The 17,344-nt window shown below is 32.2% G+C and overlaps 2 protein-coding genes across 2 annotated transcripts in view; both read left to right on the top strand.

Annotated features, from left to right (window-relative positions):
• The first annotated feature begins 340 nt into the window (after nt 1-340).
• On the top strand, nt 341-9,725 carry LOC129809921 (farnesol dehydrogenase). Its single transcript, XM_055860066.1, has 7 exons — nt 341-472; nt 530-612; nt 1,120-1,285; nt 4,755-4,881; nt 4,941-5,076; nt 5,139-5,276; nt 9,525-9,725. Exons 1-7 carry the CDS (start codon nt 424-426, stop codon nt 9,582-9,584), a joined length of 759 nt encoding a protein of 252 aa, XP_055716041.1. The 5' UTR covers nt 341-423; the 3' UTR covers nt 9,585-9,725.
• A 520-nt stretch (nt 9,726-10,245) lies between these two features.
• The window catches only part of LOC129809923 (carcinine transporter), a 28,680-nt gene continuing 21,581 nt past the window's right edge, over nt 10,246-17,344 (top strand). The window contains exons 1-2 of the mRNA XM_055860070.1: nt 10,246-10,481; nt 16,232-16,574. Of these exons, the coding sequence (XP_055716045.1) occupies nt 16,342-16,574 (233 nt within the window). The 5' untranslated portion in view covers nt 10,246-10,481; nt 16,232-16,341. The remainder of the gene's footprint in view (nt 10,482-16,231; nt 16,575-17,344) is intronic.

The raw sequence follows: 17,344 nt of genomic DNA on the forward strand, positions 1-17,344 counted from the left end.
GCGCCAATATCAAATTCTCTTTTTCCCTCATCGAATCACGCACAGAGATGAGTCCAGAGAGAACAGATAACTTTTGCAGCATCTCACTAATTTGCTCTAATTGCGGAGATTAGATTAACTGCCAATTGATGTTCCTCAGACGGTCGATGGACGGCATAATTTTGCCATCGTTAGGCACTTTTCCCACAAATATTGACCACTATTCGCATTTGCAAATCATGTTAAACCTTCTACGTTCTACATCTCTGTCGTTGATGCGGTCAGTTGATGTGAAATTTAAGAACGAGGCGCAAGGTTGCATTATTCCTCGAGTTTCAACTATAAAAGCGCCTCTTTTCATCGGATCTCTTGCATTTTGTCATTGAAGTGGAGTCAAGTGGTTGATTTTTGCTGAGAAATTTCCCGAAGGACTGACCCAAATAGATGGACAAATGGACGGGAAAAGTAGCAGTTGTAACAGGAGCGAGTTCCGGTATGGAATTCTTCAATCTTGTGGATATCTTTTGTGCTCAAGTGATTTATTTTTAAGGCATCGGAGCGACTGTGGCAAAAGCTCTGGCAGATTCTGGGATGGTAGTCGTGGGACTAGCACGCAGAAGTGCTCTCATAGAGGTAGAAAAATTACATAATTTACAAAAAAATTGGTTCTAAATTGAATAAGGGCAGAAACACATTGACAGTAAAATGCTCACCGTCACCGTCAAAGCCCTCACCGTATTTCGTTGATTTACGCATTTTCATTGCAATTCTTACGCGAATTCTCAATTACCGTATTGCTTTATCTCATACTCGATGGCACTAGGCGAAAATAGTTTAAGAATATTGAATAAATAAAACGAAAACGGTGAGCAAAAAAGAATATAGGATTTTTTTACTACAGTTTTTCGTACAGTTTTTTTGCTCACCGTTTATCGCATTTTCGTTTTATTTCTTCAGTTTTTTTATATTATTTTCACCTAGTGTCACCGAGTATGACATAATGTAACACGGTAATTGAGAATTTGCGTAAGAATTATAATGAAAATGCGTAAATTAACGAAATACGATGAGGGCTTTGACGGTGACGGTGAGCATTTTACTGTCAATGTGATTCTGCCCTAAATTTTCTAAATTGTCCAGGAGCTGGCCATGAGTATCACAGGAAGTGGGAAGATTCATGCAATAAAGTGCGACGTGACGGACGAAAGTCAGGTGAAAAGTGCCTTCGAGAGGATAAAAAGTGATTTTGGAGGAGTTGATGTGTTTATCAGCAACGCTGGATTAATTAAATCTGCATTTTTGATCGGTATGATAAACTATTTTGTGATTATTTTAGTTTTTAAATTTTCATAAACATCACAATATGGTCTTAGAATAAAATTTAAACTAAATTTCTTGTCAAGGGTTAAATATAAAACGTTAAAAGATATTTAAATTTTAACTTTTCATCCACAAATTTTATTTATTTAGTTAATTTATCACTAAAATTATAAGACAATATAGTCATCAACAACTTTTTAAAACACGTGAAATTAATTTGGCGGCCTTGTACTGCGCTGATATCGCCTTTTCGGAAATAATAACAATGATGGGGTACAACTGAAAAAGAAAAATAGATGCATAAAATTGTTTTAATACAAAAATTTGTCCCAAAATCGTTTGTGAGATCTCTTATGGTGGATTTCTCAATTTTTTCTGTTCTGAGCATTTAATTAAGGGGTTATGTGGGTCACACAGACTAAAAAGCGCATTTTCTGCACATCTTTTTTCAACATAGTGAAAAAAATTCGAACTCTAAAGCACATAAAAGAACATTTTAATTATATTTTTTTTCAATTTTTTATTTCAAAATTTTAAAAATTCAGCCATTGGGACCTGATTTTTAGAGGCGGTTTTTTGAGAAAAACTCTTTTTTATCTCTGTATTTTCGAAATAAAACTTTGAAATTTGTTCTTTTGTCTACAAAATGTTGTAATTATTTTTTATTCTTGAATTTTGCAAATTGGTGATAGTCGGCAGTACTAACTACGTTTATAAGCTCTACCCAAAAATAATTCTATGTAGGGGGAGGTGAGGTTACTTTAAGTTGTGAGGGTAAATTGTTATACGAGTTTTTCGCATATTTCTAAAGGAAATTGGGTTTTAACGGTTTTAACACAATGTAATTTGGATAGACAAAACAATTGTAAATCTAAATAAAATACTTGAAAGGACCCAGCTTCATCTAGAAATAGGCGAAAAAATCATATATTAATGTAGCTCCACCTGCCCCTACTGGCCTAATCAAAATTATGCAGCGCTTGGAATACTGAGTGTTTTATAAATGCTGTGATATTTCCAAAACAATTACACTCTTAAATTTAGTTTTTGGCTGTGCCTACAACCCGAAATAAACTTAATGGGGTTTAGACAAAAGACCTGGCTCAGTTATATCTGCTCTAATTCTTTATTATTATTGTTTTTTGAAAACTTAGGATTGAAAAAAATATTCTAAAAAAATCTAAATTATTATACGCAAATGATGTCTTACATTCTAGAAAAAAGGCTTTGCAAAGTGCTCGAACTCATGCCTTATACGGGCTTCAAACCTGAGACTTAACTATCTGGCTTTAACTCCTCTAATTCCTCATCAAGCATGATTTTTTAGGAAATTGTTGTTTAGGATTGAATATTAAGGGCAAATGATTCATTAGATTTTGAAAAATCAATAAAATTGCTTATTACTAAGATTTTTGAGACCTTCGGTAACTGGGCTAAACCTCTAGTCTGAAGCCGACATTAGATGCTATTCCTCAAAAGCACTGTCGCATCATTTGCCGTTTACCGGTTCTAACCGATTTAACCTGATTTGTAAATCACTCAAAAGATCCCACAAAATAATTTTAAGAGTAATAAAATTGATTTTCGGACAAAAATTACTTATCGGTTCATAACCATGTTACCGGTTCACAACTAATTTGAACGGATTTATATTTGTCCAAAATAACTTAGGACTAATATAATTGAATTTCGAATAAAAATTAGTTATCGGTTATGAATCGGTTCATTACCAGTTCAAAACCAATTGGAACTGGTTGAGCGTTGTTGGAAATTCCAAGACCTATTTCCAACGAGCTCAAATATAACCCCATTCACCTGATAAATGCGCTCTCCTCGCCTTTTTTTAATCTTTGACATTGAAAAATCATTATTATGAATGACTCAACTGTATTTTCACACATGGTCAATTGTCCGCCTGGGTAATCTCTGGAACATATCCAAAAATGAAAGAAGATTTGTTGAGAAAAGTGGTTTCCGGGGAAAGGGCGGTGGAAATTTTGCGGAAGCGAAAAAATCGAGGGATTATACATAATGCTCTCTCCGTGGAGTTCAAGCAGCAAAAATAATAAATATGGTTGATATGGTTCCTATTTAGGATTTTGAGACACAAACAAGGACTAAGTCTCTAGCCTGGAGACCGCTTTAAGATGATACTTAAATATAATAGCCCGTAAAGATTTGTCGGTAAAGAAAATTTATGGAAATAAATTTTAATCTCTATTGGGCAACTCTCAGTCAGTATGATCATTTACTGCAAAATTTAACACAAAATTTAGCTAAGCAAATCCCTTATTTTGGATTTACGGCTTGAATAAACCTAGCCCTATTTATATTTAAAAACACATTTTTGAAGATTTAGCGGAGAAAGAAATAATAATAATAATAATAATAATAATAATAATAATAATAATAATAATAATAATAATAATAATAATAATAATAATAATAATAATAATAATAATAATAATAATAATAATAATAATAATAATAATAATAATAATAATAATAATAATAATATTAATAATAATAATAATAATAATAATAATAATAACAATAATAATAATAATAATAATAATAATAATAATAATAATAATAATAATAATAATAATAATAATAATAATAATAATAATAATAATAATAATAATAATATATTTCTGATTCATGTCCCTGTACATATATTAGTGCAATAGTGGGGCTGTACATAATCTATCTGCTCTGTTAATATCTACGTCCACTTAAATGAAAATCTCCCATCTTAAAATATATATGCGAAATTCACAATAGATTTGTTTTTATAGAAGTATCAATAGGGTAGTGTTTACAGTAGAGTCTCGCTATAGGCCATCGCTCTATAGTCCACAATTTATCGACCGTTGATTTCAAAACACTGATTTTAAGTTAGGTTATGTTTTTTAGTATGCGACATGCATAATTATTTTAATATTTTTGGCAAACTTTATTAAGTGGTTGTGATAATTGTGATCCATAATGAAGAGAGCAAGGACAAGTACCACAATCGCAAAGAAAGTGGAAGCCGTCGAGGAATTTCAATACTAAAAGTCGTTGATAATTTTAAAAAATTACATGGACTATAGTGCGACACAAGTGTCAAATCTGAAACCAAATATGGACTATAACGAGACTCTACTGTATTTTATTTAGTTTGAATCTTTCGATTTTTGTAAGAAATTATGTAGCATTCCCTTTTAGAATTTATTGAATTGCTATTAAATTTAATAAATTAAGATTATTACATATTAAAAAATATAAAAATAGCAACTTTTGTTGGGTATAAAATCTTAAAAAAAAAGAAAATGCGCAAGAATGACTGCTTGCAAAATAAATATGAAAGATTATGACTTTCTTTAGATAACCTATCATTACTGGTTTATCCTCTGATAAGTTTAAATTAATGTTTTTTCTTAACAATTCAATTTTATTGGGACATGTTCCAGAGCACGATTTGGAAACTTTTAAGGAAACACTGGACCTGAACTTATGGGCATCAGTGATGTGCATTAAAGAGGCTATTAAAGATATGCAAGAAAGGAAATCCAGAGGCCATATTGTCATAATCAACAGGTTTGAAATCTAAATCCCTTTCTAAAGAAAGTTTAATTCAATCTCTGTTTTTTTTTTAGCATTCTTGGCCATCGAATCCCCGATGTTCCCTTGCCAAAGTTCAACATTTATCCAGCCACAAAATTCGCCCTAACAGCTCTCGCCCAGACACTTCGGCAAGAGCTGCGCTTCCACCGAGCGGAAATTAAATTGACGGTATACAAAAGAAGGTGTCTTGTTCCTTTTCACACTTACCTTTGGTTCTTTCTCACCCACAGAATATTTGTCCAGGAATGGTGGACACACCCATGCTCAATGTCTTTGATTCCAGGCATTTCGCTCCGTTGCCCAAATTAACGGCGGATGATGTGAAAGACGCAGTAATTCATGCACTCGGAACGCCAGAAAATGTTCAAGTGGGTATAATTTTGTAATATTTGCCAACAGATTGACGTTATATTAAGATTAGAGATAAGGGATTAGGTATGAGATTAATTTTGAAAGTGTCATTGTAATAAATCTTATCAGGGTACTTCAAATTCATTCACAATTTTCTTTCAAGACAATTTGGATTTTATGAGCGCCAAAAATATTTTATCTCTAGTTATTGATAGTCTCAAATTATTGATCAGAAAAGCTTCGTCACTCAATTTTTGCTATTTGATTTTGTACTGCATTTAGTCTAAACTTAGCTTCTGTGGTTCGAGGTAAGTCCAATTTCGTCAGATCGATCTGAAAATTTGCATGTACACGTTTTGACTCTCATAGATCATGAATATCATACCTGCAAATAAAACGATTTTCGTGGTCGTCTAACCGGTCGATTCTAAGTAATACAAACACCTCTGACAAAAGAATGAAAAGAGATATCAACAAACGGTTAATGCAGTGCATTATTATAAGAGTTAAATGGCAAAAAGTAGCTAAGAATTTTTAAAAATTCATTTTATTTTTAGCAACGATGCGGTATTAACCTGACGATCCGAGGAACACTGGCGATCGCTGGTTCTCTTCCCTTATCCGTGAATATCAAAATCCGATTCTAATTGTCAAAATGAAAAAAAAAAAACTTTGGTGATTTGGAAATTTCTCGTTAAATGCAATAACTTTTCTTAACACTCCAACGTCATGTAATTTAATCGAAGGTCCGATTAATCGAAAACTCAATTTTTGCAAATTCGATGCCAAATATCTCAGAACTTCTATTTTTAATTTTGATGAAATTTGTCACACTTTGCCCTCGCTCTACTCTTAGGTTTGCTTCCTAAGGTTTGTCCTTTGTACGGTTTCTGGTGAAAATCCCGAAAGCCAAAATTTCGAGGAGATCATTATCCTGAAAGCCAAAATCCCTAATAGGTGAAGGTGTCACAGCCAGGATTTCATTCGCTATTTCTGTGGTTCGAGAAATTATTCCACATATTATCCTCCGTGGGATTTCTTCCTTTCAGGATTTTAAGTATTCGGAATTTTGACTTTTGAAATTGTGACGCTTTCGGAATTTTGGATTTCTGGATTTTGGCTTTCAGAATATTGACTACCACCGCCAAGGACTATGCTTGATGTATACTTTGACCCTGGTCCTAATAATAGGGACTCCAGCCGGGGTGTGTAAACCCTTAGTTCTTAGATATTCTTTATTAAAGGAATGATATCTTTTAAATTGTAACATAATGAAAGGATATACATTTTACGTTTTCTGTCAATTTATCCCCCCTACATAAATGTCATATCGACATACACACAGGTCAGGTGGACAGGTTGGACAGGTCTACATGTACATGTACATTTTATCCATAGACGAAAATGATCTTGAATCACACTCTAATAGAGATTTTTCAATATAAAATGTATAGAAAACGTGTTTATCAACCGATTGAGGCAATTTGAGTTCATTAAAAAGGATTGAAAATCCTGGATAAGTTTTAAACCGGTAATGCAATCAAGCTAGGTTTTTCAGGACAATACCTAGCTCAGTTCCACCACCGTCGGCTATCCGTTCATACAACGGTAATGGAATCGATGATGGACCAATAATTAATTTTTATCTGAAATTAAATCATATTATCAAATTCTCACAGAAAAATTCAATTTTCATCTTAAGTCGACGCCCTATGACCATTAACATGCTTCTCATTTTCTTCCCACACACTCCCCTTTCCCTCCAAAACCATTTTTTGGATTGCTTGAAAATGTGCCGAGAGATTTTTTTATATAAATAAATATAGTAGAATCTAGGGGCCCATCAAGCCTAATAAAAAGTGAAGCTATTTTTCACTTCTCCTTGTAAAAATTTTGCAGATATTGCACAGCAACTTAAACAAATTTCCTCGTAGTTCTTGTATAATTTTGGCGAACATTATGAAATATGTATTTCTAGATAGCTTTTATTGGACGATTTCGAAATATATCAGACTGATAAGTCAATTCTCTTTAGGAAAAAATTTGCCAATAGTCTTCAGTGCCTCTATGCAAAAACGTATGGAAAAATGATATGTCGAGAGGTCCCTGGTAGAATCATTCCTAATACGATTTTCAAGGTCAAAGGTTAAAAAGGATCTCTAGAGAGTGTATTTCTCAACCGAATGGTATAGCATTTGGGCTTTTTGGAAAGGTCTTGGAATTCTTGACAAGCCTTAACCGATTGGTTATGAACCGGTTCATAATAATCAATAACTAATTTTTATTCGAAATTCAATTATATTACTTCTAAGATAACCAAATGGGATCATTTTTTGGCACATTAAGGTCTTGAAATTTTCATTTTTCCTGTTTTCGTACACATTTTACGAGATATCTCCAAAACTAGGTAGGTTACCAGTTTTAGGTTTTTGGTTGCTTAAGTTGGCTTTTATTTTGTATTCGCGTTTTTTTTTTTTGCTAATTCATTCTGCAAATTCAAAAGTTTTTCTGATACGCTAAAAACATATGGGAAACATAGGAAACATCATGCCCTGGAATTTTCATTAAAATTGAATCGATTTCAAACGGTTTTGAACCGGTAATGAACCTATGAGATATTTTGGAATTAGGAGGCAATTTATGTGTATGAGTATGAATTTATGAATTTATGAGTATGAGGGAATTTTGGTCAATATTTTAAATGATTTATAAAACAGTTTAAATCGATTGTGAACCGGTTATGAAACGATAAGCAATTTTTCCGTAAAATCAATTTTATTATTCTTAAAACTATTTTGTAAAATCTTTTGAGTTATTTATGGAACGGTTCAAATCCGGAAAACCGGTAAATAGTACATGATGGGAAAGTACTTTTTTAGTTCGTGCACTAAACTTCGGGACGTTTTACCACCCCTTTTCAGTAAGTAATCATGTGTTTTTTGCTTTACTAAACTGTTTTGATCGGTCTTTTATATTATTTGTAAATCAGTTTGAATAGTTTGTATACCAGTAAATTTCTATAGGGAAAAACCTTTGCCAAATATCGATGTCGTGAGCTATATGCTTTTCCCCATGAATTATACCGCTAAAAAGTTAATTAAATTATGGATAAACTCCTCTATTTTTTATGTAGGGGAAAGCGCGCTACCTTCGGACGATTTATGCATCGCAAAAATAATTTTTTGCAATGTGTTATAAATGAATTTGGCCACGGATTACTATATTCCTGGATAGTAGGTATACACTGAGAGAAATCCGAAAAAGTTAAAATAGCATTCCGGAAATGTTAATTTTATCCTGCAGTATTGATCCAAAATCGGTGTAAATATTACCCTTTTTAGGTGTATTGGGGGTTAAAATTACCCTTTTTCATGTTAATTTTACTCTTAATGAGGTGTAAAATCAACATTAGAAAATGTTAATATATTTTTACACCTAAAAAGTGTTAAAATTATGAGGAAAAAAAGTTAATTGCACCCTCTTTTATTTCTCGGTGTAGACATTTTTGTGTCCCATAGTAGTGCAAACAAAGTGAATAAAAGTACGAATAAAGACGTCGTACCCTTGCTTCTTGATATTCTCGAGACTGAAAGTCACTTAAATCCTACATTTTCATTCCTCAGCATCAAATCGCATCATTCCTGGGTGCACTTTTATTTGGTTTGTTTGCACTACTATGAGACACGAAAATCTGTACCTACTATCCAGATTTGGCCCATTACAATACTATATTTTAATAGCTAGTCCAATGCCTCAAATTTTCAAAAAAGAGTTATATGTGAAATTCATAAGGAAAATATAGAGAAAAAATTGAATTGTAAGAAGCTTGAGTCGTCCGAAGGTAGCGCGTTTAGCCCTATAAGGTCTATGTCAGAACTTCAAGCATATCGCAAAGCTAAGATATGTACTTTGCATCTCGTAATTTAGACTTTAATGTACACTGAGACAGAAATCCGAAAAAGTTAAAATAACATTCCGGAAGTGTTAATTTTACGCTGCATTATTGATCCGAAATCAGTGTAAATATTACACTTTTTGGGTGTATTAGGGGTTAAAGGTACTCTTTTTCATGTTAATTTTACCATTAATGAGGTGTAAAATTAACATTAAAAAATGTCAATATATTTTTACACCTAAAAAGTGTTAAATTTCTGAGGAAAAAATGTTAATCGCACCCTCTTTTTTTCTCAGTGTAGCGGAAAACTTCTCAATAATCTCAATGATATTAATATTTCGTCGAAGATTAAATTCCACTTTCTTTTCAGATAAACGAAATAATCTTTGAAGCAATGGGTCCATTCGGTTGCCCAAATGATGTCCAGTAAATGCCTGGAAGGCGTTCCGCAAGCGCACGAATCCCACATAATCCAGCAATTCAATTAATTGAAAAATATTGTGAGGAACATGTTATTTTTATTCCGATACAAATTCATTGAATAAAAATACTACAAATTGTATTAGTGAGACCTTCTCTGTTTATTCGACACTCCAAGTTCTTAACACCCCCACATTTCAACGTATAATTGAAAATGTGCCTCTCTTTGTGAGCGACATTCAGGCTTGTATAGATAAGTAGAGAAACTCGAATTTCCGTCCATCAATTGCCTCAATTATTGAGCTAAGCAAATGTGATAAAATTATTGAATAATTACCTTAAATTCTCTACAAGATTATCCAACGTTCTTTCAAATGATGATTAACACTCGTGCAAATCAAATCTTGGAACACGGTCGAGAGGTAAGTTCTATTGTTTAAATTTTTGAAAAAGAATTTATAGTTTGAAATATTCCACGAAATGCTACCTAGAGAGCAAAATTGTTGGTTAGATAGAAGAGATTTCCAAAATTTACTCACTATGTTGACTGATCTTTAACGCGGGACAATCAAATGTGCTTAATTATAACAAAGCTATTAATCTCCCACTGAGACGCCAGATAAACATCGTATTTGCTAGTATTAAATATAGGTGCTCCAGAGCTATGAGATAACAGACATCACTGTTAAGATGTATTTCATCAGCACTTGAGGATCACAATCAGTCGGTAGCAAACTGTTTTCCGGGACTCATGTCTTAATTTTCGCTTCGTGACACAAAAATCCCACATATTCTAATTGTTCAGGAAGTTTTCAGTATCCCAAAAAGCTAGTGATCACCAAGTGATAGCATTAATTTGAGCATTGTAGTGATTCCGTGATAAGTTCTGCTGTGAAACATTCTCATGGTATAATAAAATTATGAATCAATGTATTGATCCTGGGAGTCTGGGAGTTATATTCCTGTGGATGAAAAAGCCATTTCCCTGAGGGAAATGATTTGTACAGTTTCCAAGGAGTGAATCACTTCACTATTCCAAGTATCCATATTTTATGTCCTTGGGGTTTTCTTGTCTGTAATTTTCGAGAGCTCTGTACTTTGTAAACTTAAGTTCCTATTGAGTATTACACCTATATACTTCCCAGGCAACCCTAATTAAATTTGTAGAAGCTCAGAGAAGGAGTTCTAAGATAATTTACAAGTTTAATGATACGATGGAGCAAGAAATACAGCAATTTCATACTCTGCAATGTGTGTCAGATATTTTTTTAAGTTGCTTTTTTTTTACTAAGTTCATTTTTGCTAAAATTAGGACACAAATGGCAAGGAGGTTTCACGTTATTGTTTTCAAATTTCAACTACCAGAGCTTTTATGTATACAAAAACTTGTCACAACCCGCTGTTAAAAATTTAATTAAAAATTCAGAAGAAAAGTTATTTTCTTTTAAACTTGTTGTTTATTTTAAAATACCTAAGCATGGATAAAAATCCTTATTCTCGCTAATTGTGCAACATATTGATGGAAGAAAAACTAAAATATTTATTAGGAGAGTATGGAGCTACATTGTAAGGAGAGCTTCTTCCCATGTATTAAAAAAGACTGAGCTGAACTTACTGCATAAAAGACGTCTCATCGGACTGCTTACTTTTATCCTCAATAGTAGAACTTTCAAAAAAAATCACTCAAACAGATGCTGCTTAAGGGGGGAGTCTGAATTGTAAGGTTAAATGAAATCGATATTCTTTTATTGTTTAAATCGATAATATTAAACTTAGGGGGCAGTGGAGAGTGAAGCACTTTTGAAATTAAACCTTTTACTCCTGCTTTTAAATAGAACTGGACCTTACTTTAATATAAATTATATCCACAAACCGTGAAACTATAGTGTATTATTATAAGTTTGAATAGCATTCAAAAATGGGAGAAAAAGCAACATTTTAAAGGTATCCCAATTGCAAGGTACCCCACTTAGCCGTAATATTTAAATTTAAAAATTAAAAGACAATTCGAATTATTTTCGAAGAAAGACGAGAAGATTTGTAAGCTTTTAATAACATCCAAAACTTTGAAGCGAATGTTCTTCACTTCGCATTATCACAATTTTGTCGAACTCACCGGGAAAGAATAAGAAAAAACGTATGACCCGAATAAAATTAATAAAGGCATATTATATTTAGAATTAAATTCTCTTCTACTTGAATCTAAATAGCCCTTTAAATAATTTTTAATTATTTTTTGGAGTCGAAAGAACACCTATTGTCACCCTATTCTATACCAATTGCGATACGAAATTTGAAGACCTATTCTCGTATAGGGTAAAGTGGTACAAGTTGAAAAGGACTTTTTTTCTTGATAAATTTAGTACTTCATTTTTATTTGTATATATTTTTAATGCTTTAGTTTTATCATTTGGTTCCTTGTGCTTAAAAACAAATTTTGTACTGTATTTATCAAGAAAAAAGCCATGTCCAACTTGTACCGGCGAATTGTCCTACTTGTAACACTATGTCCAACATGTATCACTTTACCCTAATGCAAAGACGTAAATTAATGAAAAAAAACCGTTGTATCACTTTCACTTTAATTAGATACATCAAATAAGGTTTCAATATTCTGACGAAACTGCCAACAAGTTATTCCTCGACCCCCTACAACGTGCTAAAATCAATTTTTCGTCCCAAAATATGCATTTTTTCAAACTGCCTGTTTCAGAATTTTCTCCTGTTGTTCTTGGTTTAACTGAAATACGAAAATAGAAAATATTTTTAATTTTTTCTTACAAAATTTACAGATTTTCCACCCATTAAGGAGTGCTGGGACAAGGCGCTTGGTTCACCATTTTGTAATACATTTTTTTTTCGAAAAAAAATTTACACATTTTAAATATGTTTAAACATTCACTAAAAATTTCACGAATTGTGATCAGTTTCTTTTCTTCTAAAAAAAAACATCACGAAAAAGCCAATTTTTGGCTTCCTAAATCAGGCTCTCCCCTTAATTGTAAACTTAAAACGTCATTTGAAAAGATCACCCCCTATAAAATAAACCGTAAAATTGAAATCTTTTAAGTTTATACGAAAACTATTTAAATTTTAAAGTTTTAATGTATTTTACATTATGTAAAGAAATTGAATAAAAAAGGGGGTGGCAAAACGCCTCAAGCTTTGTGAGGTGCTCGAACTCGTACCATTCACTATGGTAAAAATAAGAAGATCGTTTTGATCCTTTTGCAATGGATGGATCATATTTAAAATTTAAAATGCTGATTTGTCATGAGAATACAGTTCTGTCTCTTTATATGCACACTCTCTATTAGCACAGCTTTTGTGTCGGTTGCATTCAAAATCAATTTGTTTACATTTTGACAAAGTAATAAAGAAAATTATTTTCTTGGTAACAAATTTTTCTCGTTTTTAATTATCTTAATTTTATTTTTTCTGTCTCATATTATAGTTAAAATAACACGGGGAATTCTAGAACAATAAAAAAATAATAATGTTTTAAAAGAAAGAAAAAAACCGTTGGGAATTTCAAAAAAAGTTGTGCATATTCAGAGAGAGAACTGTCAAAAAAAGTACCCAAACTGTGCATATAGCGAGACAGCACTGTACATGTTTTGTCGTAAACGTATTATTCCGAGCATGGTTTTCTCATCTAAACAAACACTAAAGATGACTTTTCATTGTTTTTATTATTTATTATCGTGTTGAAAAATCGACATTTTTCGAATGATCCCCGGTGATCCATTTATTTTTACCAGTGTTCCCACAAAATAGTTATAAGAGTAGAAAAATTTATTTAACAACGAAAACTACTTATCGTTTCGTAACCAGTTTATTGCCGATTCATTACCGATTTATAAGGGATTGGAATCGGTTTAGACTTGTCAGGAATTCCAACATGATACTATTCGGTTGAAAATTATGCTCTCTAGAACCTGTTCAACCTTCGATTTTCGTATAAGGACGAAAAATTACACGATGCGTATTCGAGCAATCCCAAAAACAAAAACATTGGTTTGTAGATGGAGTACTACACATTTTGAGTAGTGTTATATAAATTTTAAATAAAAAGTGTGGATAGTATAAATAAATGTCTAGTAGTACACAAAAATATATATTTTTGTAAATGTACTGGTAATTAACCGATAATTAATTTTTATACGAAATTTAAGTATTATGCTCCTAAGGTATATTTTGAGTAATATTTTGATTGATTTATAAATCGGTTCAAATCGGCTGAGAACCGGAAATAGTAAATTATGCGTAATTTACATCCATATTGAAGCAAATTCTCTACGCTTGTGTAGAAAAAACTCTTCAATATGGACATAAATTTGTTTAGTGTGTAGAGGTCATAAGTTACGAGTTCGAGCATTCCGCAAAGCCTGCCGCCCCTTTTTAATGGAATATTATAGCAAGATTGCGCTAAAAGTTTTACACAGAAATTTTAACTTTATGTCGATTTTAATAATATATTTTCTATTAATCCTTTTTCTGATTTGAGTTCTGGGTTATTAATTCTTTTCTTAGACAGTCACACTATACAAATTAATGGTATTCGAAAAAATTTAAATGTAGAGAATTTAAAGTCAGTGATTGTTTAGACGGTTGGTTGCAATCTTTTCTCCGCAGTCCATTAACCTTTTAAGGACGATTGGAACATCGGTGTCCCATAAAGAAAATAATTTTTCCTGACTACCTAAAGTTATTTTTTCTTATGTCTGTACATAATTGTAAAGTAGAAGGTTGAAGGAATCTAGAATATTTTTGCAAGTCTCTAGCTATTTGCTATGTAGTAAATATTTAGGCTCGAAAGTGGCGAATTTTTAAATTCTCAAATTCATAATAGATTTTATTTTTTTTTTATACTTCCAATTTTTTTAAGCAAAATCCTTTTGGCAATATAAACTACAATACTCATACGTAATATTTTTCATTAAAGCGAAAAATATTATTCATTGGTATTGTCAGAAAAATTACTTAAATTTTTGGGCTACTTTTGGGCTATTTTTGTCCCTATCGTTCATAGAAGCACAAAATACACCGAATCAGACACTGTTGGTCTTTCCAAGGTTAGATGTAATACTTATCACTGATTATGTTTCCCAGTTTAATTTTTATTGTTGATTTTTCAGTCCGTAAAACATCTCGTCGTTAAAGGGTTAACAGATTTTTTAATTTATACTTTTTTAATTTTCAAATGTTAAAACATATTTCTCCTTTAATTAATTTAATCAATAAACAGATTTTAATTTAAATATAATGCCAAATGATTAAAAGCCACAAAACACACATTCGCGAAAATTTGTGTAAATTTAATTAAGATTTTAATGAGCAGGTATGATACCAAGGTTATGAAACGCAGACTTTAATTCTTCTTAGCTTTTGTCTTATTCGCAAATCTACTTCGCAGTAGACGATTTCAAAGAAGTTAAATAGTCCAAAAAATTATTTTAAACATATCTAGAAAGCAAATAACACGTTGGTAAAACGTTTATATATACAATACAATGAACTTTAAACACGTGTATATATGTTTGACATTTTTCGACGATATTTTATTTGTAACACTAATTTTAAAAATATACTTACGAAATTTTAATATTTTGGCATTCAATTTTCCTTGTTTCGTATTTTGTACAATTTTGTATATAAAATCGAAAATATTCACTGATTATAAAAATTTAAATTTAAATTTAAATTTAAATGATCAAGCAACGTCCACTAAAATATAATTTTAAGCTATTTAAAATTCCGGAAAATCATTCTTTTCTTGGCAAATCTCTGAAAAAGAGGATTGTGCTTAAATTGTACTATCGACAGAGATTTAATATGCTGATGTGTAATAGAGAGAACAATGGCATTGTTCCACTGTAAATAAGGGATTTCTTTATTGCAAAAGCTTACAAAAGACCTTCAGTGAAAGCATCCAAAGACTCCAATGAGCTTTCTCAGTGGGACGTTTTCTCATGGAGTTTGTCAGTACAGAGATAAGCTTGGTGTTAAATTTATCTTAGAGCCCTAATCGAGTTAAATTGGCCGTAATACGCAGCTTAATAGACCTTGGTGTGATGTTGTTCAGACCTTGAACTTCCTGACTTGCATCTGTGCGATTGTAATTTCACAAAATATTTATCCACATCACAAGATTTCCCGAACACGCGAGTCACCTAAGAGTATTAGTGGCACATGTAGGAAAATCTGTGACGTAAGGAATCGTCAGTCAATGGATTATAGCTTGAGACAGTAGTGTTGATATGCGGGAAGTCATATTTCCCCTTGGCTTGAGTGTTGTCCAAGGAGACACTAACAGAATGATGGAAAAATGAGTATAAGCTTCTAAGAAAATAGACGACTCGTGAAACATTTTTCTCAACCATTCTCTCTGTTGCTCTGTGGGCATAAATCACTAGTTGGAGAGAACTTAATCTTTCACCTGGTTGATGTGAAGAGGCACACAATCTCAAAGAATCACACACGAAAAGTTAAATATTTTTGTTATCTTATGCTCTCTTCCTCTTTCAAGATTTTCCCACTTGAGCCATCATTGGAAGAGCATTTCCCAACGTCTTTATTCTGAAAAGGAGCTAAAGTTTTTCTTTAGCGCCACAAAAACCTCCACCCACTGAACCATTTTTCTGGCTTCTTCTTCAGATACTTGAGGAGTGCTATACACGCAGAAAATCCTTGCACGAGTGACTGGGAGCAAGAGGAAAAGTTTTCACCATTAGACACGATAAGGCGAACACGATTGGAGCACACAAATGGCGGAAGCTGAAGATGCTGTCTTCGATAGGATCATGGTCATGGTTGGGGACAGGGGAGCTTTCCAGAAGCGCTTCAACTACCTCTTCAACGTTGGACAGATTATATTCGCCTCGATGGCCGCCATGAACATTATCTTAGCCCTCAGTGTTCCAGATCATTTTTGCCATGTGCCCGGTCGCGAAAATACCAATTTAACACTAGAAGAATGGAAACGAATAGTTCTGCCCAGGTAAACTAGAAAATTTCATATACAAACATTTTACGGATACCTTTAAACATTTAAATTTAAACATTTTACAGATAGGGTAGGAGAACTATTCAAAGCCATGCCCCATTAGATGCAACTGCTAATAAAGTTGTCTATCTTTTCAATACTTTTGCCACTTTAGCATTCCAAGATCAGAGTATTTAATTAGAATTTTGTAATGAACCTATAAAATTGTCAAATATTTAAAGAAAAATATCAATTTATCAGGAGTGTCATTAAATGAAGCAGAGCATTGAACATTTCATCTACCTCCATAAAGAGCAGTATTTCGAATAGTACCGCGCGCCCCATTGGGTCTCTTGAGAAATCCCCTCTAGTTTCTTTTTTAAGTTAATTATCTGAAAAATGTTTCGAATAAATTAGAAACAGAAAAGAGTAAGATACTTAACTTTCGAATAAAACCCGATTTAGATAGATAAATAATATATCGTTTTATATTTCCTATAAATATAAAGGTTTAGCATTTAATTCTCTAAAGCTCGGATTTTCGAAAATACTCGAAAATGCGCAAAGCTTTTCGGATAAATTTTATGTAGGGGAAAGCGCGGTCCCTTAAGACAACACAATTTTTTTTCTATGCTCTTAATGCATTTCACCCATAGCTCTTTTTGTAAATTTGAGGTATTATACCAACTATTAAAATATAATATTATAATGGGCCAAAATAATTTAAAACATATTGAAAAAATGAATTATTCGAAGCTTGAGTCCTAGAATTTAAGGTTTCTGCA

The sequence above is a fragment of the Phlebotomus papatasi genome, chromosome 1 (genome assembly GCF_024763615.1).
Source record: "Phlebotomus papatasi isolate M1 chromosome 1, Ppap_2.1, whole genome shotgun sequence".
Classification (NCBI taxonomy): Eukaryota; Metazoa; Arthropoda; class Insecta; order Diptera; family Psychodidae; genus Phlebotomus; species Phlebotomus papatasi.

What these genes read in the sequence shown, in the direction of transcription:
- LOC129809921 (XM_055860066.1), top strand. Translation starts at nt 424, where the DNA reads ATGGACAAATGGACGGGAAAAGTAGCAGTTGTAACAGGAGCGAGTTCC. An exon ending in TGTAACAGGAGCGAGTTCCG is followed by an intron (nt 473 to 529) that starts GTATGGAATTCT and finishes TTTATTTTTAAG; the next exon opens with GCATCGGAGCGACTGTGGCA. An exon ending in GAACGCCAGAAAATGTTCAA is followed by an intron (nt 5,277 to 9,524) that starts GTGGGTATAATT and finishes CTTTCTTTTCAG; the next exon opens with ATAAACGAAATAATCTTTGA.